Genomic DNA, 26,647 nt, shown 5'->3' on the forward strand with positions numbered 1-26,647 from the left:
AGGTGAGGTGAGAATTCAACCCTTCCCCGTGCATCGCCCACCCCTGCCCAGCTGAGTGACCCTTCCATACTCACATCTGGCGCCCATGCTGGTCCTCTCTGGTGAGCACTCCCTCCTTCTCCATCAGCATTTGCCGGAAGGTCCCCACTTTCTGCCGGATCTCTTCTTCCGAATACCTGGGGCAGAGAGAGAGCTGGAGAGTCAGAGATGCCATCGTCCTGAGGTCGCGCTCCACCGACAATGCCCCACTCCTCATTTCCTTCCCTCCTCTCTCCCATTCCCCTCTCCTGGCCTTTGCTCACTGCTCCCTGTGTCTGAAGCCTCTCCCTGTGCCGGGGCATCGTCCAGCTCTCCTGGCTGGCAGGCTCAGCTGAGCGGCCAAGGACGGATCGGCCCATGGGAGCCTCCCTATCCCCAGAGCTTAAGATGGTGTCACACCAACAGGGCGGGGAGAGCACCCACATTGTTACAGCGCCAGTGGGGCAGCACATCTCCGCTGGCCAGCATGGGCCAGGACAGAGCCACCGTTGGGTATTAGCTCTGCCAGCTCTTCCTACCCCTTGGAGGCAGGGCCTGGCTCTCCTGGATGGGGGGAGGGCAGTGCCCGGCTCCCACCCACCCAGACTGGGCTAGGGGACCAGCTCCATACCCCTCCCCACACACACACTGTAGGCTCCCAATAAGGACCAGGCAGGACACACCCTCCCTCTGCTGTCTCCCACTCCCAGTGACTTCACGGAGGGCGTGTGGCCTAAATAAGGACTTCCGGGGTTGGGCCCATGTTAAGGTAAAGGGGCCAGACCCTGAGCACAGACTCCCCACTCGGGGGGGGGGGTGTTCTGGGGTGGGCAGAGAGTGTGACAGGGCACAGCGGGAGCAGGCTTCCTCTGGGGACCCAGGGCTACGGGGGTACACTTCCTAGGGGACCATAGCAGCTGGGAAAAGTCACCCCCCCACCCCTGCCCTGCAATGTTCCCTCTAACTTTTGACAGGCCATGTGTGCAAAAAATTTCTTCTGTGCAAATTGTGTTTCTGTGCAAATTTTTGTGCGTGCAGTGTTTCGCTGTGTGCATGGGGTTTAGGATCTGTGTGCGTGTGCACACCGCACAGCTTAGAGGGAACAGTGCCACCCTGTGATGGCACATGGTGGGCCAGCCTATGCAGGCAGTGAGAGCTCCCTAGTCGTGTGTTCCCCTCTCGGAGGGCAGACCTGTTCCCAAGAAAGGCGTCGACTCAATGCACAGGTTTCAGAGTAGCAGCCGTGTTAGCCTGTATTCGCAAAAAGAAAAGGAGGACTTGTGGCACCTTAGAGACTAACAAATTTATTTGAGCATAAGCTTTCGTGAGCTACAGCTCACTTCACGTCACACTGCAGGGGCAGCGTCGCTATCCCTATTTCATAGCTGGAAAACTGAGGCATGGAGAGAAGTGACTTGCCCTAGGCTGCACAAGGCGTCGGTGGCAGAGCCAGGGACAGAGACCTGGGTTTTAATCCCACTAGCCTGCTGCGTGTGTAACGGTGAGCAAATCACCTCTCTGGGCTCCTCTTTCCCCTCCCACCCTTTGTCAATCTGTCTAGCTAGCCTGAGCTCTGTGGGGTAGGAACTGTCTCAAGCCCCGTGTGTATACAGCGCCTAGCATGCTGTGGCCCTGATCTCAGCCACAGCCTGTTTGCAGTATTGTCACACAGAGAAGACGAACGCTCATCTCTAGACACCCTGTGCAGGGCCTTGTCCACTGGACTGTCCCGCTCCCCCAACACGCCCTCCCCGGGGACGTGACACCGGGCCGGGCAGTAACCCGCTCTATGGCACAAAGCAGATGGGAGCTGTCAGAACAGAGGAGGAGGGGTTGGACAGCTTCCTTCCCATGGGCTCTGCCTGCTCGGAGAGAAGCAAAGTGAGTGAGCAGAGAATAACAGACCCATCTCCTCCCTCTCCCACGTACGCACACGGCAAGCCAAGAGATATCGACCAGCTGGCAAAAGCAGCAGGGACCATGCCGGAGACCACAGCCAATGAGCAGCGGCTGGAGAAATGGCCATAACTCAGGATTAACAACTCGTGCAAGCTAGAAGACGAGGGAGAATCACCCCCTAAATGCCAGAGCGGCAGCCCGGGGCGGCCTCGCCATCCATAGCAAAGGAAAACAAGGCCAGGGTTTAATCACCCAGGCCAAATGACAGGGTAAATGGGCCCGATTCCTGGGGAGTTTTCACTCCCATCACCCTCATCCATTCATCCCTGGTAACCCCCAAGGCCCATAGCTTCCTGGAGAGGTCCTGGCGTGCCAATGCCAGTGCTGGCACCTTGCCCTGTTCCTACCGGGCCTCAGAGTGTTGCTGGCAGCTCCAGGCAGCTTTTGCCTCAGCCCCTGGAGGCAGGAGGCATGCCCACTTCTGCCTCCAGAGCACCACATTATGGCGGCACAAGGAGACCCCAGAGCCTAGGAAAGGAAGCTCAGCCCAGTAGTTACGGTGTTTGCCTGGGACTTGCGAGACCAGGGTTCAAGTCCTGTCTCTGCCACAGACTACCTGTGTGAGCTTGGGTAAGTCACTTAGTCTCGCTGTGCCTCAGCTCCCCCTCTGTACAACAGCACTGCCCTGCCCCTGGGGGGGGGTGTTATGAAGATAAATATGTTAGCACCTGGGTTGCTCAGACACCAGGGTGAGGGGACCACATGAGCACCATGGATAGAAGGGCCCCAGGCCCCCAATTTGCAACCCACATGGGAGGGGGCCTATCCCAGGAATATCTGGGTACGGAGCTAGTCTCTGCGAGGGGCATGTGGCTGCCGAGAGCAATGCTCATCCTTCCTCGTGGACAACGGGGCTTTGAACTGCAGGAACGTCAGGCTTGTTAGCGTTAGGTCTGGTAAGGTACGTGTTGGATCTCAGCTGTTGGCGCTGGGCGAGGGTTAAAAACACCACTTTACATGCGGTTCAAAATATTCTTTTGTGTGACAGAACACAGAGGGCACCTAGGAGACATGGTTACAGACAGCTCATCCCGCCGTGCTGGCCACCGAAATCTCCAGGCCCCCTTGCTGACCACGCGCCAGTCCCTTGCTGGGGGCAACTGCTGGACACCCAACCCAGGGCTGGGGCAGGCTGTGACAGCCCCTAGCTTGATGAGAATGGCTAGGGATGCAGACAGCCAAGTGCCTCTTGGAGGCAATGTCCTTATTTTGCCGAGGCCCGACTCGCTACCAGATGGGGTGTGGGGGGGGGAGCACAAACAGTGCTTGCGATGTCTGGCCTAAAGCCAACGGGGCAGAGAGCAAATGGGCCATCTGCCACTGACCTCCTGGGAAGCTGGCTCGGTTCCATCCACCTCCCAGCTTCACCCTCCCTCCCGCCAGTCTGCTTGATTGTCCAAAGCAGACCAGACTTTGGGTTATTCTTCACCGTGACCAGCCTCTATTTGACACCCATCCCCATGGTGTCTGGGCACTCACAATGCTTCAGTGGAGATGATTCAGATCCCAGTTGGAGACACTAAGCGCCCAGCCTCCAGCTTTTCCAGCCAGCCAGGCCAGCAGGAGGAGCCAGAAAACCAACCGGGGGTGGGGCGGGGGGGGGGGGCTTTCCAGTAACTTCACCGGGAGGGGGAGCATTCCTATTATTAATCGTCTGTATTAATAGGGCCCTGTTATACTGGGTGCTGTACAGACTTGGTACCTGCACCAAAGAGCTTTGCATCAGGAGTGGAGTAGCCAAGGACAGTGATGTTTATTATCCCCATAGTACAGATGGGGGGCTGAGGCAAGGGGAAATTGTGTGACTTGGCCAAGACCACTGGCACAGCTGAGATTGGAGCCCACAAGCTCCAAGGCTGGCCTGTGGATGGATTCACCCTGGAGCAGGGCCCTGGGCAAGGAGGTTCTTCATGGTTTGCTCTGTGAGGCAATCCCACTGCTTCCAGAAAGTGCCAGGGGACCTCTTGCCTGGAGAGCCACCCAAGACGGGCTGAGAGGTCCTCAATGACAAATCCCATCCCGAGGATGGTTCATGATTGAGCGGGAGGCAGGCAAGCCCTTCAGCAAAGCCTCCGCCATCCCATGGCTCATCACCTCCTCCCCTCATGTCTCCAAGCCTCTGTGGCAGCACACGGATAACCGTGAAGCCATCCCAGACATGTCGCCCAGTTTCTTTATTTTACATCCATCTCCTCAATTATTCTCGGCGCAAGTGACAAATGGAAAAGCAATTTCTCCCTCCCAGCCAGGGACTCCAGCTCTCCGCAGGGTGAGCTTAATGAAAGTCTGTGATTCAACCAATCTGTCCTGGAGCCGGCACCATCGGGCCGCATCTCAGGTAGAAAAGCCACAGCACCAGGGCTGGAGAGCTGGGTGGGAGCCAGATTTACTGTCTTGCAGGAAATTCCGTGATTTGGAAAATGCTTCTGGTCCAAAATGAAACGAACACGATTCTCTCCGCGGCCCCACAAATATCCCCATGAAACAAAATTGTGAATAAAATTTTCAGTTGAATTGTTTCATTTCGATCAAACGGAAACATTTTGCACTGATTTTGACTTTTCAAAAGCAAACGAACACGAGATTAGAGACATGTGAAAACCAAGTTGTTTCGAAAACACAAAACAAAGGAAAAAATCAAAACACGTGGGTCCAAAAATGTCAACACAATGTTTCAACCTTATGGAAAACTCCCCCACCCCCGTATTTCCTCCTCCACCTGCCAGAACCAGAGTTTCATTGAAATAACAAATTTCGGAGAAACAGTTCACTTTTGACAAAGCGGCATTTTCCAATGAGGCAGTTTGCCATCAGCTAATTTCCTCCCCGCTGTGTGAGCGCCCTGGTCCCCCAGGGGGAAACGCCGCTGACTGACACAGAGACCACACAACTCTCCAGCCGGACAGGTGGCATTCGAAGAGCCAAAGACTGTATCAACACCTGAATTGTTTGTGGGCCACCAGCCGGCACAAGCCACAGGTCATGCGCTGAGTTCTGGAGCAGGGACGGCACCTTCTACCCCCTTTTACAGAACTTTCTCTGCCAGAGGGACTGAAAGGAACCGAACCAACAGCTCTAGAAGCTGGAGATTTTGCTACCCAGGGAACAAGGCCAGCAGCAGTAAAAGTCTTCCCCATACCCCTGCCAATGCGCCCTATGCCTGAACAAAAGTGACTGATTAAGGGACGTCGGTTTCCTTGGCCTTTCTAATGATGCCACTGAGGGATCAAATCAGTGGCAGACGTGGGGACGGTTTCATGGACGTGGCTGTTAAGTGGGAGTTAAACGGTTTAAGGGGCTTAATTCACTCCTCCACACAGGGGTAGATATCAGCCATTGCATATGAACTTGGCTGACCTAGGCTGAATGAGCGTGCCTGAACCGGGCCTGAACACAGCCGTGAAGCAAGGAATCTGGGGCTCTTAAGTAGGGATGTCTGAGGAAACTATTGCCCAAAGCAAGCAGGGTCTGGAGCGAGATTAGGCGGTGGCCCATGTGTCTGGAATAAGGCGGGAGAGGAAATACCCCATTGGCTCATTCACCTACTGAGTTTTGTAAACAAAACTGTCAGGCTGTCTGCAATATCATTCAATTTCACCCACGCATTCTTCATTTTCTGGGACTGTTTTCTCAGGGTCAGATCCCAAGCACTGCAGAGCGCTTGCCACGAGTGCTGGCAGCTCAGCGCCCCTCCCAGGATTCGGCCTTAAATGTGGAAGTTCTGGTAACTAGGAAATGAAATATTCCAATTCATCTAACTTCAAAAGCAGCATGGATGTGAAAAGCCAGAGCGCTGAACCTGGATGTCAGTCAGCTGGGCTTTGAAGAGGAGGGCGGAGGTTCAGAGACACGGAAGACATGCCTGCTATAGGGAAGAGAGCCAGGAAAGTCTTAGCACAGAGCAGATGAGTGGCAATTTCTGAATCCAGCTGGATCCAACGGATCATTTGAGGCCTAGTGGTCTACGATCGGGACTGGGAAATTGGATGCCTGGCGTTCTAGTCCCAACCCTGATAATGCCTCTTGGACTGTGTTTACATCGGGTTAGTTGTGTGGCTGCTCTTCCTTCAATTTAACGGTGGCTTACTGCATTTTACCTTAAAGCTGTTCCCAATCGATGCGAGCAAAATGGAAAAAAGCCCCTCTGAAATTGAAATCCGATTAGCTGCAGAGAAGTCTGCGCCAGTTTAACTACATCAGTTTAAATTCACACCTTAGGTGCAACTTTCTCATGGGGACAAGGCCTAATTGATTTAAACTAAACGTGATTAAGGCTGTTTTAAGCCAAAATAAGTCAGCCTACATGGCGTTTTGTGTCAATTTAACAAAGCCAGTTTAAAAGTCACCCCTCTATAAACTAGCACAACTCTGCATGTAGGCAGAGCCAGAGTTTGGGCAAGTCACTGATCCCCTCGCTGGGATGGGGTGTCTGAGACATTTGGCAAGCTGCTCCTTTATTGGACAGCAGCAGGTCCTGATCCCAGGAAAGATTCATCAGAGTCTGAATTCCTGTCTAAGCTGTGGCTGGGGGGGGGCAGTGCGGTCCTGCTGCCTCTGTTTAAGAGGGACGGGGTCTCACCTAGTGCAAAGCAAAGCTTCATGCAGTAGCCAGAGCACTAATTCTCACGCTAAGCAGGGCCTTCGATCATGGTCACCCCATAACAATAAGAAAAGGAGTACTTGTGGCACCTTAGAGACTAACAAATTTATTAGAGCATAAGCTTTCGTGAGCTACAGCTCACTTCATCGGATGCATTTGGTGGAAAAAACAGAGGAGAGATTTATATACACACACACACAGAGAACATGAAACAATGGGTTTATCATACACACTGTAAGGAGAGTGATCACTTAAGATAAGCCATCACCAACAGCAGGGGGGGGAAAGGAGGAAAACCTTTCATGGTGACAAGCAGGTAGGCTAATTCCAGCAGTTAACAAGAATATCAGAGGAACAGTGGGGGGTGGGGTGGGAGGGAGAAATACCATGGGGAAATAGTTTTACTTTGTGTAATGACTCATCCATTCCCAGTCTCTATTCAAGCCTAAGTTAATTGTATCCAGTTTGCAAATTAATTCCAATTCAGCAGTCTCTCGTTGGAGTCTGTTTTTGAAGCTTTTTTGTTGAAGTATAGCCACTCTTAGGTCTGTGATCGAGTGACCAGAGAGATTGAAGTGTTCTCCAACTGGTTTTTGAATGTTATAATTCTTGACGTCTGATTTGTGTCCATTCATTCTTTTACGTAGAGACTGTCCAGTTTGGCCAATGTACATGGCAGAGGGGCATTGCTGGCACATGATGGCATATATCACATTGGTAGATGCGCAGGTGAACGAGCCTCTGATAGTGTGGCTGATGTGATTAGGCCCTATGATGGTGTCCCCTGAATAGATGTGGACAGAGTTGGCAACGGGCTTTGTTGCAAGGATAGGTTCCTGGGTTAGTGGTTCTGTTGTGTGGTGTGTGGTTGCTGGTGAGTATTTGCTTCAGATTGGGGGGCTGTCTGTAAGCAAGGACTGGTCTGTCTCCCAAGATCTGAGAGAGCGATGGCTCGTCCTTCAGGATAGGTTGTAGATCCTTGATGATGCGTTGGAGGGGTTTTAGTTGGGGGCTGAAGGTGATGGCTAGTGGCGTTCTGTTGTTTTCTTTGTTGGGCCTGTCCTGTAGTAGGTGACTTCTGGGTACTCTTCTGGCTCTGTCAATCTGTTTCTTCACTTCAGCAGGTGGGTACTGTAGTTGTAGGAATGCATGATAGAGATCTTGTAGGTGTTTGTCTCTGTCTGAGGGGTTGGAGCAAATGCGGTTATATCGTAGCGCTTGGCTGTAGACAATGGATCGAGTGGTATGATCTGGATGAAAGCTAGAGGCATGTAGGTAGGAATAGCGGTCAGTAGGTTTCCGATATAGGGTGGTGTTTATGTGACCATCGCTTATTAGCACCGTAGTGTCCAGGAAGTGGATCTCTTGTGTGGACTGGTCCAGGCTGAGGTTGATGGTGGGATGGAAATTGTTGAAATCATGGTGGAATTCCTCAAGAGCTTCTTTTCCATGGGTCCAGATGATGAAGATGTCATCAATGTAGCGCAAGTAGAGTAGGGGCATTAGGGAACGAGAGCTGAGGAAGCGTTGTTCTAAGTCAGCCATAAAAATGTTGGCATACTGTGGGGCCATGCGGGTACCCATCGCAGTGCCGCTGATTTGAAGGTATACATTGTCACCAAATGTGAAATAGTTATGGGTCAGGACAAAGTCACAAAGTTCTGCCACCAGGTTAGCCGTGACAGTATACGCCCCATCATCTCAGGCATTGGCACCCTGACAGCAGGATTGTCTGGCTATGTAGACTCCCTCCTCAGGCCCTTCGTTACCAGCACTCCCAGCTATCTTCGAGACACCACCGATTTCCTGAGGAAACTACAGTCCATTGGTGATCTTCCTAAAAACACCATCCTAGCCACTATGGATGTAGAAGCCCTCTACACCCACATTCCACACAAAGATGGACTACAAGCCGTCAGGAACAGTATCCCCGATACTGTCACGGCTAACCTGGTGGCAGAACTTTGTGACTTTGTCCTGACCCATAACTATTTCACATTTGGTGACAATGTATACCTTCAAATCAGCGGCACTGCAATGGGTACCCGCATGGCCCCACAGTATGCCAACATTTTTATGGCTGACTTAGAACAACGCTTCCTCAGCTCTCGTTCCCTAATGCCCCTACTCTACTTGCGCTACATTGATGACATCTTCATCATCTGGACCCATGGAAAAGAAGCTCTTGAGGAATTCCACCATGATTTCAACAATTTCCATCCCACCATCAACCTCAGCCTGGACCAGTCCACACAAGAGATCCACTTCCTGGACACTACGGTGCTAATAAGCGATGGTCACATAAACACCACCCTATATCGGAAACCTACTGACCGCTATTCCTACCTACATGCCTCTAGCTTTCATCCAGATCATACCACTCGATCCATTGTCTACAGCCAAGCGCTACGATATAACCGCATTTGCTCCAACCCCTCAGACAGAGACAAACACCTACAAGATCTCTATCATGCATTCCTACAACTACAGTACCCACCTGCTGAAGTGAAGAAACAGATTGACAGAGCCAGAAGAGTACCCAGAAGTCACCTACTACAGGACAGGCCCAACAAAGAAAACAACAGAACGCCACTAGCCATCACCTTCAGCCCCCAACTAAAACCCCTCCAACGCATCATCAAGGATCTACAACCTATCCTGAAGGACCAGCCATCGCTCTCTCAGATCTTGGGAGACAGACCAGTCCTTGCTTACAGACAGCCCCCCAATCTGAAGCAAATACTCACCAGCAACCACACACCACACAACAGAACCACTAACCCAGGAACCTATCCTTGCAACAAAGCCCGTTGCCAACTCTGTCCACATATCTATTCAGGGGATACCATCATAGGGCCTAATCACATCAGCCACACTATCAGAGGCTCGTTCACCTGCGCATCTACCAATGTGATATATGCCATCATGTGCCAGCAATGCCCCTCTGCCATGTACATTGGCCAAACTGGACAGTCTCTACGTAAAAGAATGAATGGACACAAATCAGACGTCAAGAATTATAACATTCAAAAACCAGTTGGAGAACACTTCAATCTCTCTGGTCACTCGATCACAGACCTAAGAGTGGCTATACTTCAACAAAAAAGCTTCAAAAACAGACTCCAACGAGAGACTGCTGAATTGGAATTAATTTGCAAACTGGATACAATTAACTTAGGCTTGAATAGAGACTGGGAATGGATGAGTCATTACACAAAGTAAAACTATTTCCCCATGGTATTTCTCCCTCCCACCCCACCCCCCACTGTTCCTCTGATATTCTTGTTAACTGCTGGAATTAGCCTACCTGCTTGTCACCATGAAAGGTTTTCCTCCTTTCCCCCCCCTGCTGTTGGTGATGGCTTATCTTAAGTGATCACTCTCCTTACAGTGTGTATGATAAACCCATTGTTTCATGTTCTCTGTGTGTGTGTGTATATAAATCTCTCCTCTGTTTTTTCCACCAAATGCATCCGATGAAGTGAGCTGTAGCTCACGAAAGCTTATGCTCTAATAAATTTGTTAGTCTCTAAGGTGCCACAAGTACTCCTTTTCTTTTTGCGAATACAGACTAACACGGCTGCTACTCTGAAACCCATAACAATAGACAACATAGGTAGAGGGCAGCCAGGGGAGAAGAAAATGAAGAGGCAGAGATCAGGGAGAGATGTTTCCCGATGAGATACAAACTGAGATGGAAAGCTGATGAGATCCTGATGCAAGGAGGCTGTTTCACCTGGCAGGAGATGCAGAGGAGAAGGTTCTTGCACCACTTGGACCAGGGCAGGAACTCTCTTTTGCCTATCCCCCACTGAAGTGGGCTTTCCACTTCCCGTGGCTGAGAGCTGTGACCCGGATTATTCTTACTGCAGTGCCTCCTAGCGGCTCCACACCCACCCTGTGTGTCTGGGAGGGGGGTCACTGAGCCCACACAGAGCTAGAAGGGTTAATGTGCTGCTGTGAGCCCAATCAGCCCCTCCTGCCGCACCTGTAGCAGGTGTCAGGCCAGAAGGGAAGGGCTAAAAAGGGGAGAGCCTTCCCCAGCAAGGTGGAGAAAAGACCAATGGCCCTGGTGTGGGGAGAGAAGCCAGACTGGAGCTGGGATAGGTTTCATGCCTGATTGAGCTGCCCTGGACGGCAGGTAGGCCCTGACCGGGACCTTTTTAGATCTGCTGATGGTTTTTAGGCCAGGCCGTGGCAGTGGGGTGGCTGAGAGCTGGATAACCCTGAAAGGACTAAGAGCACACCTGGCTGTAACATAGATTTGATTATTCTGTGGTTGTTTGGATGGTGACTTTGGACTCTGCTAGCTTGGAAGGAATTGACCTTTGTAGTGACTTGGCTGGAAGGCTGAGCCATGTAAACCACCAGAGAAGATGGGGAAGAACTGACTGGGGAAACTGAGGCAGCTGGCCTGCAGCACCAGCCCTTGCCAGGGTGGTGATGTCCTGCTCAGTGCCAGTCATAGAACCACAGGATTGGTGCTATAGGTCTAGCTTTACAGCTGTCTCTGTCAGTAACCCCTTCAGCGTGCCAGACCTCCTAGGGGGTCTCACTCCTCCAGCAGGGTAAGCCACATGGCCTCACCGCCTCCTTAGACAGGATCTCTGGGCTGTCTGTGCTCCTGCTTCACACTGTGAGCTCTGCTCAATGCGTCCAACTGAGATGGACGCCTGAAAGAGACTGGGACGCTCTCAGGGAGTGATGCACCCCCCGCTAGATTCTGCAGGCTGCTCAACCACTGCCGGGTTTATCCGGCGACTGGAAGGCAGTGCAATAAGTCCTTAGGTGAGCACAGAGAAATGAAAGTTGAAGTCCCGTTACCCTAGAGCAGAGGTTCTCAAACTGGGGGGTGGGCGTGTGAAATGTATGGGGCGGGGGGCATGAGGAGCTCTGGTCCTGCTCACATTTTACCCCCAGCAATGACTAACTAGAAAAGCTGATTGCTCCAGACTGATCAGGTCCTCCGGTGGCGCTGGGCATTTGACTCTAGATGGCGCTGGGCACGTGGACGGATTTCTGTTCCGCTCGCAGAGCGGTAGCCAAAGTCATTGCCTTCGGCACGTGAATCCAAGGGCTACGGCGCGGTGCGCATATTAAATTGTAAGCGTCGACCACAATCCCAGTTCTGCTTTTGTTCTTATTACAGTGGATGGTTGGCTTTGCTTGAATCAGTGCCTGACTGTTTTTAATAGTTAGTGAGAGATTTATGTTGTGGGGTTTTTTAATTAGGCTATGTACTTGTGTGGCGGGCGGGGTGGGGAAGACATGAACTACTACAGACACAAAGAAGGGGGGGTAATCAAGTAAGTTTGAGAACCACTGGTGAACCCCTGGGGTCCAGCTCTGTCTCTCTGGTCTCTCTTTGTCAGAGTCCCTGGGTGAACAGCCCCCTGGAAGCTCTCAGCAGCCAACCCTTAACCATCCTCCGGCACCTCCCCCGCCCTCGGTTCTCCCGCTGGGCAAACGCTGCTTGGCTTCCTGCAGAAAGGTGGGCCATCCGTAGTAGTTGATGGTTAGGTTTCAAAGTCCCAGTGATTGGGTTTGCCATGGTTTTCTCAAAAGCTGGCCCAAGCCCCAGACAGCTACGTACCATTCACACCTGTGTCATAGCCTCAGCAGAGAGCAAACAACCCTTTCTACCCAGTAGGTAACCCTGCTGCACATAGGGGAAACTGAGGCACACACAGGCCTCACAGAAGCATTACAGAAGCATCCCACTTCATCACAATGTCCAATCAAAATAGCTTATGTTTTGAGTAGAGTTCTCCCAATTGAGGTGCAGGCTGAGCGTTATTCCTGAAAATGATTCAGCAAATTATTACCAATATCAAATCAAAGTCAAGGGGCGGGGGGAATTCCCCATTCTGTTTGTGGGCTATTTACAAGCAGAAAAGGAGGTGAGATTTTTCCGGCAAAGAACTCATGGCTGAACAGGTCTATTGCTGTTACCTGAAAACTTGATTACAGAGAAACAGAGATTAGCTGGAACGTGGTAGTTTTTAGCACTTGTATATTTCGTCTTCAAAGCACCTTTCAAACATTCACTGATCCTCTCCATGGTCTTGTGAAGTAGGGCTTGTCTGTATAGGGAAATTATTCCAGAATAGAAGAGGGGGTGAATTTAATTGTGGTCATTTTCCCTGGGTAGACAAGCCCTGGGATGCATATTTGTATCTCTGAGTTGCAGATCACAGAATGGAGGCAGAGCGGATCAGTGACTTCCCCAAACTCTGGATCTGCCAAATGCAGAGTTGTGCTAGTTTATAGAGGGGTGACTTTTAAACTAGCTTTGTTAAATTGGCACAAAAGGCCACGTAGGCTGACTTATTTTGGTTTAAACCAACCTTAATCAAGTTTAGTTTAAATCAGTTAGGCCTTGTCCCCAAGAGAAAGTTGCACCTAAGGTGTGAATTTAAACTGATGTAGTTAAACTGGTGCAGACCCCTCTGCGGCTAATCAGATTTCAATTTCAGAGGGGCTCTTTTCCGTTTTGCTTGCATTGACTGGGAACAGCTTTGAGGTAAAATGCAGTAAGCCACCGTTAAATTGAAGGAATAGCATTCTGCAGTGCGGGGCGCAGGGGTCACAGGTTCGAAGGGGGGGCTCTCCAGGACTGTGCCTGGTACGTGGCAAAAGAGAGGCCTGAGTCTCCATGCCCGTCAAGGCTCTGCCTTTCACCCAGCCCTCAGCCCTGTCACAAATGATCCTTCCCATAGGTCCCCTGGGCTCCGAAGGGCCGATCCCTTCCCAGTAGAGATTCTCACAATGCAGCTCCCAGGAGAAGCCATTGCCAGGACCCAGGATTACGTTAACTAAGGCTCTGATGTGGTGAGGGGAGATTTCTGGGCTAGCTCGTGGATCCAGAGCAGCAGGAATGCAGGCCACTGAGCTAATAATGATACTGGGGATTTGTATAGCATTGTGCATCATTGTCACTAATTAATCCTCCCAACCCCTGGCAGGACAGACGGAGAAACTGAGGCTCCTGGTCTTGTGCTCTGATCAGTAGTTTAGGCCTCTCTCTTAGACCAAGAGTCTAACTAGGCAGAAGGATGGGGATGAGATACAGAGCCTGCAGGGGGGACTTTGCCTTGGCAAGCACAGACTGGCCCGCCAGCTCCTCTTTGCTACACAGAGGGGCCACCCCCATGCCTGGGCCATCTCCACAGTAGCTGTATCAGAGCAACGTCTCTACCCAGCCAGCACTTGGTGTGGCTTGGTGCCCAGAAGGACTGTAGGACAAGAGGTGGTAACAGAGACAACACTGACTCATTGCCTGGCCCAGGATCTCTTCCCCTGGACGGGGTGGGCAGAGCTCTCTTCTCTGGAGTCTCCCTGCTCTGTGAGACCTTCGTCCCATCTCTGCGCCTCTCTGCTTCCCTCACTTTTGTTCAGATCAATAAACCCAACTTCCTTCCTTTTCCCAGGGTATCCACCTGTCCAACGTATCGCTGACAATTAGAGCTCTCTGGCTCACACCAGAGTGTCTGCAAACACAGCCAGGCGTGGCCTCGGGGCTGCCCAAATCTGGGGGTATTTGGACCTGGTGTTTTGGTTCAGTACGCTAGAGAGATGGGAGACATCAGCACAGCATCACTGCTGAGAATCTAGCCCAGAAACCGGCTGAAAAATTCAGTTCAAACTCTGAACCTTCCTTAAGTTCAAAGGTCTTTGGATCGGGCCCAGGCCCGTCTCTCCCCAGATGTATCCCGTGCCCGTTCGAGTGCAAAGGAGATAAGGAGAAAACAGTTAACATTTTCCCTCCCTGTGATCCTGTCTTGGGTGGCAGCTGGTGCTATCAGCTGTGACTGGCTCAGGAGAGGCCTGAGCTGATGCCCATGTCTGGCTCAATTGACCACACTTCAAAAGCCAGCCCGTCCCCGAATTCCCCATCTATTGAGCCCTGTGGCACGGCCCCGAAGGGGCACTCTGTGCTCGGTAACCCGCTCCGCCATTTGCCAGGAGCAGCTCCTGGTCTGAAAGTCTGGCATATTTTTAATGTCACACCTGGAAGAGGCTGACCGGCCCCCTCCGTGCGGCTGTGATTGGCTTCTGCAGGCCAGGGCTCAGTACCAATTTGTGTAATTGACATGACAGGAACCGGCGGGAAGTTACTTAGTCACAGACCAGACTTGAATAAATAAGGCGTTGCGCTCCAATCAGCCTGCTGCCTTGCTCGCTCTCTGAAGCTCTGTGTCTGGAAAGACACGAGCCCCATGAAAACATTCTTTGGCTCGGCGATGTTTCGGGCCGGCTGTCAGACAATGGGGAGCTCGCGAGGCTGGGAAGGAGGGGAGCAGGAGAGGAAAAAGGCAGAGGAATGTAACAGACTTACGGGTCACCCTTTAAAATATACATCAAAATGCCCAGCAGGAAGAGAAGCTGGCTGCAAAGCGAATGGCTGCCAGAAGGCAAGCGCCAAGATCCGCCCTGAGAATAGAAGGGTTCACGGACACCGGCACTGCCCTGACTTTAAATGGCTTCATTCCTTCCAAACCATTTCTTTTCCATAATCCCTTTAGGCACCATTCGCCAGTGGAATTCATGGCTGGAGCTGGGCGGGAAATGGATTTCTTGTCCTGGAAAATGTTTCGAGATTTAGAACATTTTCCACTCCCGAATCCTGGGAAGAAAAGTCGAAAACCGGAACATTTTTTGCAAAACGAAAATTTGAAAAATCTTTCAGCTTGGCTCAGCTCAGGTCCCCCCACCCCGGAGCTAGCCCCGTGTCCGCTGCAGCAGAGCGAGCCTGACACGTCGAAGGAGACCCACTCAGTCTGTGTATTTATCTGGTGGGACTAGAGCAGGGGTAGGCAACTTGCGGCACGGGTGTTGATTTTCAGTGGCACTCACGCTTCCCGGGTCCTGGCCACCGGTCCGGGAGGCTCTGCATTTTAATTTAATTTTAAATGAAGCTTCTTAAACATTTTAAAAACCTTGTTTACTTTACATACAACAATAGTTTAGTTATATATTATAGACTGGCACGCGAAACCTTAAATTAGAGTGAATAAGTGAAGACTCGGCACACCACTTCTGAAAGGTTGCCGACCCCTGGACTAGAGTCATGCTCATGCCTTGTGCTAGCCTTCTTTACGGCGGGGAATTTCACCTGCGGACCATGGAGTTCACCACTCTCATGCCCAGTGTGGCAGCCAAGTGCGGCCAGCACCCCCCTGCCACCTAACCTCCCACTTCAATCTGAAGTGAATGAAACTGCATCCATGTACACGAACTGCGGCTCTGGCCGTTCGCTCCAAGGGAGCTACCCCCGTTTACACCATGGAAGATACAGCCCCATTGACTCCAGTGCAGTGATGCCAATTTGGGCCAGTGGAGGGTCTGACCCCCAAGTTACTCAGAAGGAATAAGAAGACGGGCAGAGAAAGCAGAACGCCATGGTCAAGGAGGGGAAAGTTTTGACGCCGTCACTCAGAGGTTCCACGCTTTGATTCACACTGGCCTCGGATGTGCTAAGACTCCACGAGCCAATCCGTTCTCCCTCTGCTGACCCCAGAAAGTTGGTCTGTGTCAGAAAAGGATGAAACACAGGAAATACCCTGAAATGTCTCTGTGCAGTGCAGGGAAACAGCCAGCAACAGTCTCTGGGCAGAGCTTGTTTGCAAAGAGACCTGCCCCACATGGGCTTTGTGTCTAGGTGATGCTTTGTCTCATGTATAGGATGAGATAGGAGACCAGGGTGCTGCTCCCAGAACTGAAACTGTGCTCTGTGACCTTCAACATGTTACTTCCCCCCCCCCCCCCCGTGCCCCAGTTTCCCCTCCTACCCTTACTCTGCTGTTTGTGTTTAGATTGTAAACTCACTGGCACACGTAGTCTCTCTCCCCATGTGTACGTACAGCACCTGGCACAAAGGCGTCCTGATTGTGGCTGGGAGCTACTGTCAAACAAATAATAATCCATCAGGGAAGCTTGCGACTCTGCAGGAACCATTTCCCCTCTGCTAAGCCTTTCTCTCCCATTCCTGGAGTCTGCGGCTGGATTAACAGAGGATCCATCACTGAGAGAAAGAAAAGCCTGCAAGGATCTCAGAGAGAGCAGCTTGGGCCTCCCGCTGCATCAGACCCAGGCCCTTCCAGATGCTCTGGGAGCCCGGCTCTGCTCAGTAGATAGCACTCCACTGGGCCTGATCTCGCCAGAGACTTCCTGGCTCGAGCTGCCCCCTTTCGCTGTCCTGCCGACAGGAAACACCAATAACAGCGCTCGGTCCTTCCCAGCCGAGGGGCTCCAAACGCTTCAGAGACACTAACAAACCAACCACCTTGCAAGGCAAGTGTCATTAGCTCCAATGTACGGAAGGGAGAAACTGAGGGCCAGAAAAGGAAAGGGATTTATCCAAGTGGCTAAGCTGGGAACTGAACCCAGGAGTTGGGACTTCCAGCCCCTAGCACTAACTATATCCTTGCCCTTAACAATATCATTTTCCAGCTCCTGACATCAGTAGTAAAGCATTTTACAAAGGAGATCATGCTCATTACCCCCATTTTACAGATGGGGAAACTGAGGCACATGAAGGTGAAGCACCTTGTCCCAGGTCACCCAGCAGCAGAGTTCAGAACAGAACCCACGTCTCCTATACTTGAGTCCAGGGCACCAGCCTCTGGACCATACTAACTCCTAACTGCATTAGTTACATGTATAGCTAGCCCTACACTGTGGGACTCCTCGATGCAAGGCAGAGAACAGTCACTGCAAGGAGAGCCAGCTGTAGCTGGGCATGGAGGCTACAAGCATCCCTTGGGATGGTGAGCATCTCAGCGGCTCGCTGTGCAATTCCTCCTCCCCCCTTCTGTCTCATCTTTTTGCTGCCATTCATACAACGTCTGTTTCTTGAATGTTTCCAGAACATGGAGCGTAGCGAAGCCAGCTCAGTGCCCCAACCGAACCCTGGGTGGGGACTCCATTCATCCCAGGATCTGATTCTCTACTCTCCTTTCCCTTACAAAGTCATCTCCATCAGGGCAGGGTGGGTGCACTGTGCTACCAATCAGGCATCTCCATTCACTCACCCCCCGGGGTAGCATTTTGCACTGAGTTGGCACAGGTGTGAATGACAAGGCAGCGGGGAAGCAGGCCCCCAGATGGCCGAAGCTGGCGGAGATGGGAGTGAAAGGTCCTGTGGCAGCAGATGGTCTATGGAGGAGTGAGGAGGCTACAGTGACAAGGCATCACAATGCACGTGTCCCTGGCAGGTCTGAGTTGGGTGTGTACACACAGTGGCTCAGATACACTGCTGGCATAGCCCCATTGACTGCGCTTGCTTCCATGGAGCTGCCCCAGTTTGCACCAGCCACACCCACACAGCCAAGCTGCACACGAGAGCAGCCCATGGGAAATCGCAACAGACAGGTCTCATCTACACGAAGGAGTTTCTCCCTCATCTCAAGGTGCGGCACTGGCAAAGCAAGGCTGAGGCTGGTGATCACAGCAGACAGGGCCTAACAAACCTTGACAAAGAAGGGTTAGAGTGGAACCGTAGCTAGGACTTCCCGCGTAGAAGCAGTAGGGACTTAGAGGCCCAACAGCCAAGGCCAGGGTTTGCCTCGTCATTAAATCCCTCACCAAAAAACGGGAGCATGCCGGGGAGTAAATCAATGCGGGGATTCCCACAGGAGCAGGAATCAGTGGGACAGCGGGGGGCGGGTGTAAATCGGTGGTGTGACCGATGAAGAGCAACAGCCGGGGAAGTTGGTCAGTGGCTGTAAATCAGTGGCTCAGCAAAGGGCTGTAACCCATCTGCACAGAGGTATGACTAAAGAGGGTGGCTCAGGGGCATAAGCCAACCAGGGGAGCCGAGGGTAGGTCAGCCAGGGCTGCGATTGGACGGTGTGCCAGTTATCAAGGCGGTGACTCGACGAGGGTGCGGTGTGTGATCGGGGGTGACTGGTACAAGCCACTTCTACTCCCTGTCCAGCCATTGATTGCACTGTATCTCTCTGCTCTGAAACCCCACAGGGCTCCGGAAGCTGCCTCTCTTCCTCCTCCCAGAGCCTGCACAGCTCTGACTGCCCAAGCGCAAGTGAGCTGGGTACAGAGCGGTGGAAATCGATAAGGGGTGATTTACACCTGGCTGTTGATGAATCGGGAGTGTCAGTGGCTCAGCAATACAATCTGGGTGTACGTTAGCCAGGGGTGAAGTGAAGGGGGGTGGGAACCAAGGCTGTGAGCCACACAGGGGTGTAACCAGGAGTGCAAGTTGCTCAGTGATGTAACTGGGGCAAAAGGGGGCCAGGTGTGATGTGCACAGGGGTATGATGCAGTGCAAAATTCCCTTCCCCCTGCTGTTAGACCAGGTGGAAGTATCAGCTCTCCCCTGAATCTTTAGCCATGCCTGGCTCCCTGGGCTGAGCATCAGACCACACACCCCTCTCCAGTTGCCAGCGCATCGGGGCTGGGCTGCAGCTGGCCACCTCTCTGAATCCCTATCCCTTATCACCAGCCCAGGGAGCGTCGGGCTGGCATGGATCCCACCTGCCGTTTCCACCTGCTGTCCATTGATTGCACTGTAGCTCTCTGCCTTGAACCGTCATGGGCTCCGAAAGCTGCCCCCTCCCTAGTCCCAGAGCCTGCACAAATGTTCTCCATCAGCCGACTGCACATGCTGTGAACGCCGCTGCGCCATGCCTGCCGTCCTGCATCTCAGAACCCAGCGTCTGACTTGAAAGGGAACCATCCCGGCCGGCCGCTATTATCCCCGGGCGCCCATGCCCAAGGGGGACCCAGAGCCAGGAAGAGGAGCAGGGGGGATGAGGCAGGAAAGCAAACAGCACAAAATGAAGGCAGTGCTGAAATTGGAGAGACGGCAAGGACAACACAGACTGCAAGCATGCTGCTCGACAAACATTTCCCGGGTGATCGGGGGGCTGCATGGGCCCGGCTTCAGGGGGACCAGAGAGGTGTATGGGCGGGCGTGCTGGGTTGTGGGGTGATGGGGAGTCTGTGTGCGGGATATTGTGTTTGTGTGTAGGGTGGGGGCGGGTAGGGTGGAGTGGTAGGTGTGTGTGGGTGCTGGGGATACTTGTCACCATCCCAAGGTCAGCCTTTTCCAAGCACAGCTGTTTCCTCTTCCAAATCTAGGGGAACTCCGCACCGTGTCAGGTAGCAGCGGTGGCAGGTTCTCGCCCGACCGGTGTGCCAGGCCTCAGCCCGTGCAAGCTGCGGTGCCGTAGGTTGGATCCTGGCAGAACCGTTTGCAACCCTTCCCCTTCCCAGATTTTATATGGATATTTAATCTCCTGAAACTCTTTGAAAGTGTGAAATTCACAGGGCTCCCCGGGAAAGAGGGGAGGGGTGTGGAAGGAATGAATATGAATGAGTTCATTCACACGGAAATGGCCTCATTAGCCTGCAAGCTGGTGAAAGTTCCTGAAACCTGACTCATCGTGTGAAGCCCCCATCCCCGGTCCTAAAGACAGCAGGTAATGTGTGAGCAAGTGCCAGCCTGGCACAAAGGGGGGCTGTCCAGTGGGCTGGGGCGGGCGTGGACATTTGCCAGGATAGGGAGGGAGGTCAGAGAGCAGCATCCCCAAAGGGCTTGTCAGGAAACTGCATCCCTGGACCAGTCTATTGTCCAACCAGTCTGTCCATTTAATGTGCTATCCTAGATCTCATCCCTGTATACATGCAGCATCCGTCTGTCTATCCTTCCATCCCCATACACATCCACCATCTATCTATCCCCATATACACCCAGCATCCATCCATCTATCCTTCCATCCATCCATCCTTCCCCATACACACCCAGCATCCATCCATCCTTCCATCCATCCATCCCCATACACACCCACCATCTATCTATCCATCCCCATACACACCCAGCATCCATCCATCCACCCATCCCCATGCACACCCTGTATCCATCCATCCCCATACACACCCATTATCTATCTATCCATCCACTCCCTCTATCTCACTTTCCATCACCATGGCATCTGGACCCTTGATTTAAGGTTACTGATAGACCCCATGGAAATCAGTGGCTCAGCCTAGTTCTGACCCCAAGCTGGGTGATTTCTGATGCCTTTTGCTTGGGGTTACTGTGTCCAATCCCAGCCATCCAGGGAAGACTTAGGGGCCACAAGCAGAAAGTGACCCAAAGGTTTGCACTGCCTGAGCTCCCCATGACCCCCAGCAAATGCCCCCACCCTGTCGCCAGCTCTGACAGCCCAAAGCAGATTATGTCTCCTGGAGAACCAGTTCCTGTTTGCAGGGCCTGATGTGCAGGGGTGCTGAGTGCCACATGATGCCAGCAGGCGTCGGGGGAACTGTGGGTGCTCAGCACCTCTGAGAACCAGCCTGGGGTCACTCCCAGCTGCAGCCTTGAGCCAGCTGTGCAGGTGAGACCCACGGAGAAAGCAAAGGGGGGAGGGGGCTTGATTCGGAGCCAGCGCAAAGCAAACAGGGCTCTGGAGTCCAATGGTCCCTGCACCACCCTCCTCCCCCCACCCCCGGCACATCCAGCAGCCTCCGCTCAGAGGTTCCACATAAGAGGATTGCTCACATAAAAACTGGCCCCTGGCCCCCCAGGAGGCCACGCGAAAATTCAGCTGCTATCTGGTGGCTTCATTAGGCCGAGCGCCTCATGCTGCTTCTGCCTTTCACCCCTAGATTTAAGAGCCCTGGTGTAGCCAGCATTTTCTCCCCACAAAAGTCAAGTCACCTCCGGAGCTCCCTTTTCACAAACCAAGCCGATCGAGCACTTCAAGTCACAGGCTGTGAGGCCTTTTCTCCAGCCCCCCCGCTCCCCCCCGAGTTATTTGTGGGGCTCTCCTCTGCACCCTCCCCAGGTTTTCAACATCCTTAGAAAAATGTGGCACCCACCAGGGCTGGATCAGTTGCCCCGTCTCGCCCGTGCTGCATACAGAGGTAACGTCCCCTCCCGGCTCGCTACTTCCCCTCTGTGCACTTCGGGATGGCAGGCCAGCAGCCTGAAGCTGCGGGCCAGGAAAGCTGCAGTGCAGTTATCCAGCCCCCAGGGAGATTCAGTGGAAGAGAGGCTCAGAAAGGCCTGGGCATGATGAAAAATTGCCAGGACGAGGGTTGCCAGGTGTCCAGTTTTCGACCAGAACGCCCAGGCAAAAAGAGACCCTGGTGGCTCCAGTCAGCATCACTGACCAGGTGGTAAAAAGTCCGGTTGGCGGGGCAGGCAGGCTCCCCGGAAGCAGCGACATGTCCCTTGGGCTCCTAGGCGGAGGTGCGGCCAGTGGGCTCCATGCACTGCCCCCGCCCCGAGCATCAGCTCCACAGCTCCCATTGGCCAGGAACCGCAGCCAATGGGAACTGCAGGCCTGTGGGCGGTGGCAGCGTGTACCATGCAGAGCCACCTGGCCATGCCTCTGCCTAGGAGCCAAGGGACATGTCGCTGCTTGTGGTGAGCCCCCCGAGATAAATGCTGCTCTGCTCCCCGCACCCATCCTATACCCCAACTCCCTGCCCCAGCCGTTAGCCCCCTCCTGCACCCTGTACCCAACCCCCAGCCCTGAGCGCCCTTCCACACCCAAACTCCCTCCTGGAGCCTGCACCCCCTCCCGCGCCCCTGACCCAGCCCAGAGTCCCCTTGCACACCCTGAACCTTTAATTGCTGGCCCCACTCCGAACACCTCGGCTCCACCCCCCAGCCTGGAGCACCCTCCTGCAGCCTGGAGCCCTCACCCCCTCTCGCATCCCAACCCCCTGCACCAAACTGGTGAAAATGAGTGAATGAGTGAAGGTGGGGGAGAGCGAGTCACAGAGGGAGGGGGGAATGGAGTGGGCAGGGCCTTGGAGAAGGGGCAGGGAAGGGGGCGGGGTAAGGGTGTTCAGTTTTGTGTGATTAGAAAGTTGGCAACCCTGGCCAGGACTAGAGGGATTTGGCTCGTCAAGGAGAAGAGCTAGAAAGGTCTTGACCCAGGCAGGGAAAATGATTGAGGGTCTCATGGAAGCTGATCGGTCCCTCCTCTTTGCATCGCTCCGGAATACGGGAAAGAGGGGATACTCAGGGAGGCAGCAGGGCAGTGAATCTAGAGCCAGTAAGAGGCAATACTTCCCCGTGCATTAACCTGCCAGCTAGCGGCTGCTGAGTGCCAGCCGGGCCAAGGCCAGGTTACCAGAGTGGCACTTGGCAGGCAGGTCCTTTTAAGAGGCCGTGGGGCTTCAGCTCCGACACTGATGTTGCCTACAATTCCCGGGGTCCCTCTGAGAAGTCCCCAGTGTGCCTCCTTCCTGGGCTGCTCCCAGGAACAGGGGCTGGCCCTTGAAGCCTTCTTAAAGGGGCAGCTTGCTTTGTGAGAAGTGTGTTCAAAAGGGCCAGCTACTCTAATGGCTATTGATAACATTTGGGGCTAGGCAAGCGAGGAGAACGGCGATTGTCGGCCAGGCAATGATCGCAAATATTCCCCTCTCCCTCCAATGTGCACAACCCTGACCAATCAAGTAGGGCATTGGCAGCACCTTTGTGTTCCCCTGTAGCATCAGGCACAAGCAGGGCCTGGATTCCAAATCAGCTAGGCTGAGAAGATGATCTGGCATGTAAACCCCATCCCTGCCATCACACCCTAATTCCTTCCCCCATCGCAAGTGGGGCGAACTTCGTTCCGGGTCTAACTCCCACTGAGGTCAATGAAATTAGCCCAGGGAGACTCTGGCCCATGCTAGCTCAAGGGTCGGACAGGATTGCTGGCCTTTTGTGGATATAGTCTGGAGTCATCTCTATAGGTTGTGCATGGAAAGGCCATAGCACAACGAGGAGGAAGGATGACTCGGTGGTTAGGTCACAGACCTGGGTTCAAGTCCCTGCAGACTCCCCGTGTGACCTTGGTCAAATCACTTAGCCTCAGTTCCCCATCTCTAAAGTGGGGATAAAGCCCTGCTCTGCCTCTCAGGGGTATTATAAGGATAGGGATTTTACAGACTATGAGGCACTCAGATATTGGTGTACCGGGGCCATGTAAGTACCGAGATAGATCCCTGTTCAGTGCATGGTTGTTTGCTGGCTGGTGTCAGCAATAATACGGAGGCAGCCTACAGCCTTGTGTATTTCAATTCTAAGCCCTGTGGGTCAGGGCCTGTCTCTCACTCTACGGCAGCTAGCACAATGGGGCCATGCTCCAAGTCTGGGGCATCTAGGGTCCTCACGCGGGACAAATAATGAATGATATTACTGCAACCTGTGGCTAGGTCTGGAGTGAACAGGTCACAACTGCATCCTACGCAGCTAAGGATACCGGCTTCTAAGAGCAAATTGCATCTGCTTGGTGACAGATCTTCTGTGACTAAATTGCTTGGTAAGATAAAAGGCGGAGCAGGGACTCAGACGCTCACTTGCCCCTTGAATGCGGTCTGTACCTCCTGTTAGTTCCATCTCTGGGCTGCCGCGCTTCTAAGACTTACCGTCTGGCTTGTTGACTATTTAATGGACAGTGACTGAGCTTTTCATGGGGCATTTTGTGCCTCTCTCAAGCAGATCCTTTCCACTGGGGCCGAAAGTTTCTTGTTTCCCTTCCAAAAGTACTAAGCGTGTTAAATGCGAAACATCTACCCGACGGGAAGGCAGCAGGGTTAAAAACAAAGCCAGGAAAGGCAGAAAAGAGATACCGAGGGGAATGTGCAGTGTTTACACACACTGATACTATAAGCCAGATTTTCCAAAGGACTCTAGCGCAGATCAAAGGTATTTAGGCACCTAATTTCCACTGATTTCAGGGATCTGGGCCTCTAGGCCTTGGGTGGAGGCTGGGTGCTGAGCCCTTTGGAAAATCTGGCCTTATGTGTCCCATAGGGACCTCTGGGGTGCTGAGCATTGTTTAAAATCAGGCCCTTATTTTGGTGCCTAAATGGGAATTGAACTCTGCTACAAATCTGGCCGGGTGGATGCTGAGATATGTACATCTAGTCCTGCACTGATGGGTACCAGTGAAACACCAGAGAGAGGTTATATTTTGTATTCCTTTTTTTGTGTGTGCATGCTAACATTTTCTGTTGATTCATTATAGAGTCCAATAATAACAATGCCTAGTTCTGACATAGCACTACTGGGGAAACTGAGGCACGAGGGGTCGGAAGTGACTTGTCTAAGGTCACCCAACAGAGCTGAGACTAGAATCCAGGTTGCCTGAGTCCCATGCCAGGGCTCTATCCCACTAGACCACACTGCCCCTAGGAACCCGACACAAGGATCAGGTTCCCACTAGGCACTGCACAGCAAAGAATACACTGAGAACACACAAAGAACACACAGCAAAAAAAATACACTCCCTGCCTTGGAGATCTTTTGCAGTGCTGAATCTGCTTCATAAAATATCCTTCAGTCTCGCACAGAAAGCTCCATCCATGGATTTCAAAGCAGTGAACAGAACAAAGACAGGTTTCAGAGTAGCAGCCGTGTTAGTCTGTATTCGCAAAAAGAAAAGGAGTACGTGTGGCACCTTAGAGACTAACAAATTTATTAGAGCATAAGCTTTCGTGAGCTACAGCTCACTTCATCGGATGCATTGAGCTGTAGCTCACGAAAGCTTATGCTCTAATAAATTTGTTAGTCTCTAAGGTGCCACACGTACTCCTTTTCTTAGAACAAAGACAGACTCATTATCCTCATTTTGCAGCTGGGGAAACCAAGGCACAGCTTTGTTAAGTGTCTGGCCTGACAAAATCCAAAAGCCCTGAAAACACCACTAATTGGGCACAGATCTAAACAAGAAAATGAATACAGCCAAACATCTCTCTCTAGGGGAGTCTTGCACTGGCAGGGAGATGGACTGACTGAACCAGTCCCATCTCTAAGGTCTGTGATGCTATGCTGTATGCGAGTAGGACACATTGTTAGCTCTTTGCATCTCCTCAGAGGAGACAATCCCCAGCTTGTTTGCAGCCCCCAAAGTCTGAAGTCCAGGATAGAATGTCTTCAATCCACCTCTCAGGACCCCGAGGTGACAGCCAGAGACCTGAGCTGGCAGCTGTATCACTGTGGTCCAAGAGCAGCACCCAGTGGTCAGTGAAGATAATCCCGTCTCTATCTCCGCTTCCCTCCTCCCTTTAAAGGTGACCTCTGCAAATCTTCTGACCGGTTTCTCCCAGTTGTAGCTACATGCACTGAACAGCAACACTGTCAGCTAAACAGGACCTACCAAATAACGCACAAATGGGCAACCTCGCAAACTCCGGACAGTGAATTGGGTCAGCGAACTGTCATAAATATAAAGGGAAGGGCAAATACCTTTAAAATCCCTCCTGGCCAGAGGAAAAACCCTTTCACCTGTAAAAGGCTAAGAAGCTAGGATAACTTCGCTGGGACCTGACCAAAACGACCAATGAGGAGACAAGATATTTTCAAAGCTTTAGGAGGGGAGAAACAAAGGCTCTCTCCGTCTGTCTGATGCTTTTGCCGGGAACAGAAAAGGACTGGCGTCTTAGAACTTAGTAAGCAATCTAGTTAGATATGCGTTAGATTCTGTTTTGTTTAAATGGCTGATAAAATAAGTTGTGCTGAATGGAATGTAGATTCCTGTTTTTGTGTCTTTTTGTAACTTAAGGTTTTGCCTAGAGGGATTCTCTGTGTTTTGAATCTGATTACCCTGTAAGGTATTTACCATTGTGATTTTACAGAGGTGATTCTTTTACTTTTTTTCTTCAATTAAAATTCTTCTTTTAAGAACCTGATTGCTTTTTTCATTGTTCTTAAGATTCAAGGGTTTGGGTCTGTGTTCACCTATGCAAATTGGTGAGGATTTTTATCAAGCCTTCCCCAGGAAAGGGGGTGTAGGGGTTGGAGAGAATTTTGGGGGGAAAGATGTTTCCAAGCGGGCTCTTTTCCGGTTATATATCTGTTAGACGCTTGGTGGTGGCAGCAATAAAGTCCAAGGGCAAAAGGTAAAATAGCTTGTATCTTGGGGAAGTTTTAACCTAAGCTGGTAAAAATAAGCTTAGGGGGTTTTCATGCAGGTCCCCACATCTGTATCCTAGAGTTCAGAGTGGGGAAGGAACCTTGACAGGAGCCTAATAGCCTATTTGCATGGGCCCTGTTAAGCGATTTGGGCAAGAAGAGGCACAAAAGCAGGAGAACCAAAGACTTCT

General features: G+C 52.2%; 1 protein-coding gene across 3 annotated transcripts in view; it reads right to left on the reverse strand.

Moving 5' to 3' along the window:
- Positions 1 to 26,647, reverse strand: part of SRRM3 (serine/arginine repetitive matrix 3) — a 175,553-nt gene that overhangs the window by 56,611 nt on the left and 92,295 nt on the right. For all 3 annotated transcript variants that reach the window (XM_038375813.2, XM_043499447.1, XM_043499448.1), the window contains one exon: positions 75 to 176. In XM_038375813.2, the coding sequence (XP_038231741.1) occupies positions 75 to 176 (102 nt within the window). The remainder of the gene's footprint in view (positions 1 to 74; positions 177 to 26,647) is intronic.

This window comes from Dermochelys coriacea, chromosome 17 (genome assembly GCF_009764565.3).
Source record: "Dermochelys coriacea isolate rDerCor1 chromosome 17, rDerCor1.pri.v4, whole genome shotgun sequence".
Lineage (NCBI taxonomy): Eukaryota > Metazoa > Chordata > Testudines > Dermochelyidae > Dermochelys > Dermochelys coriacea.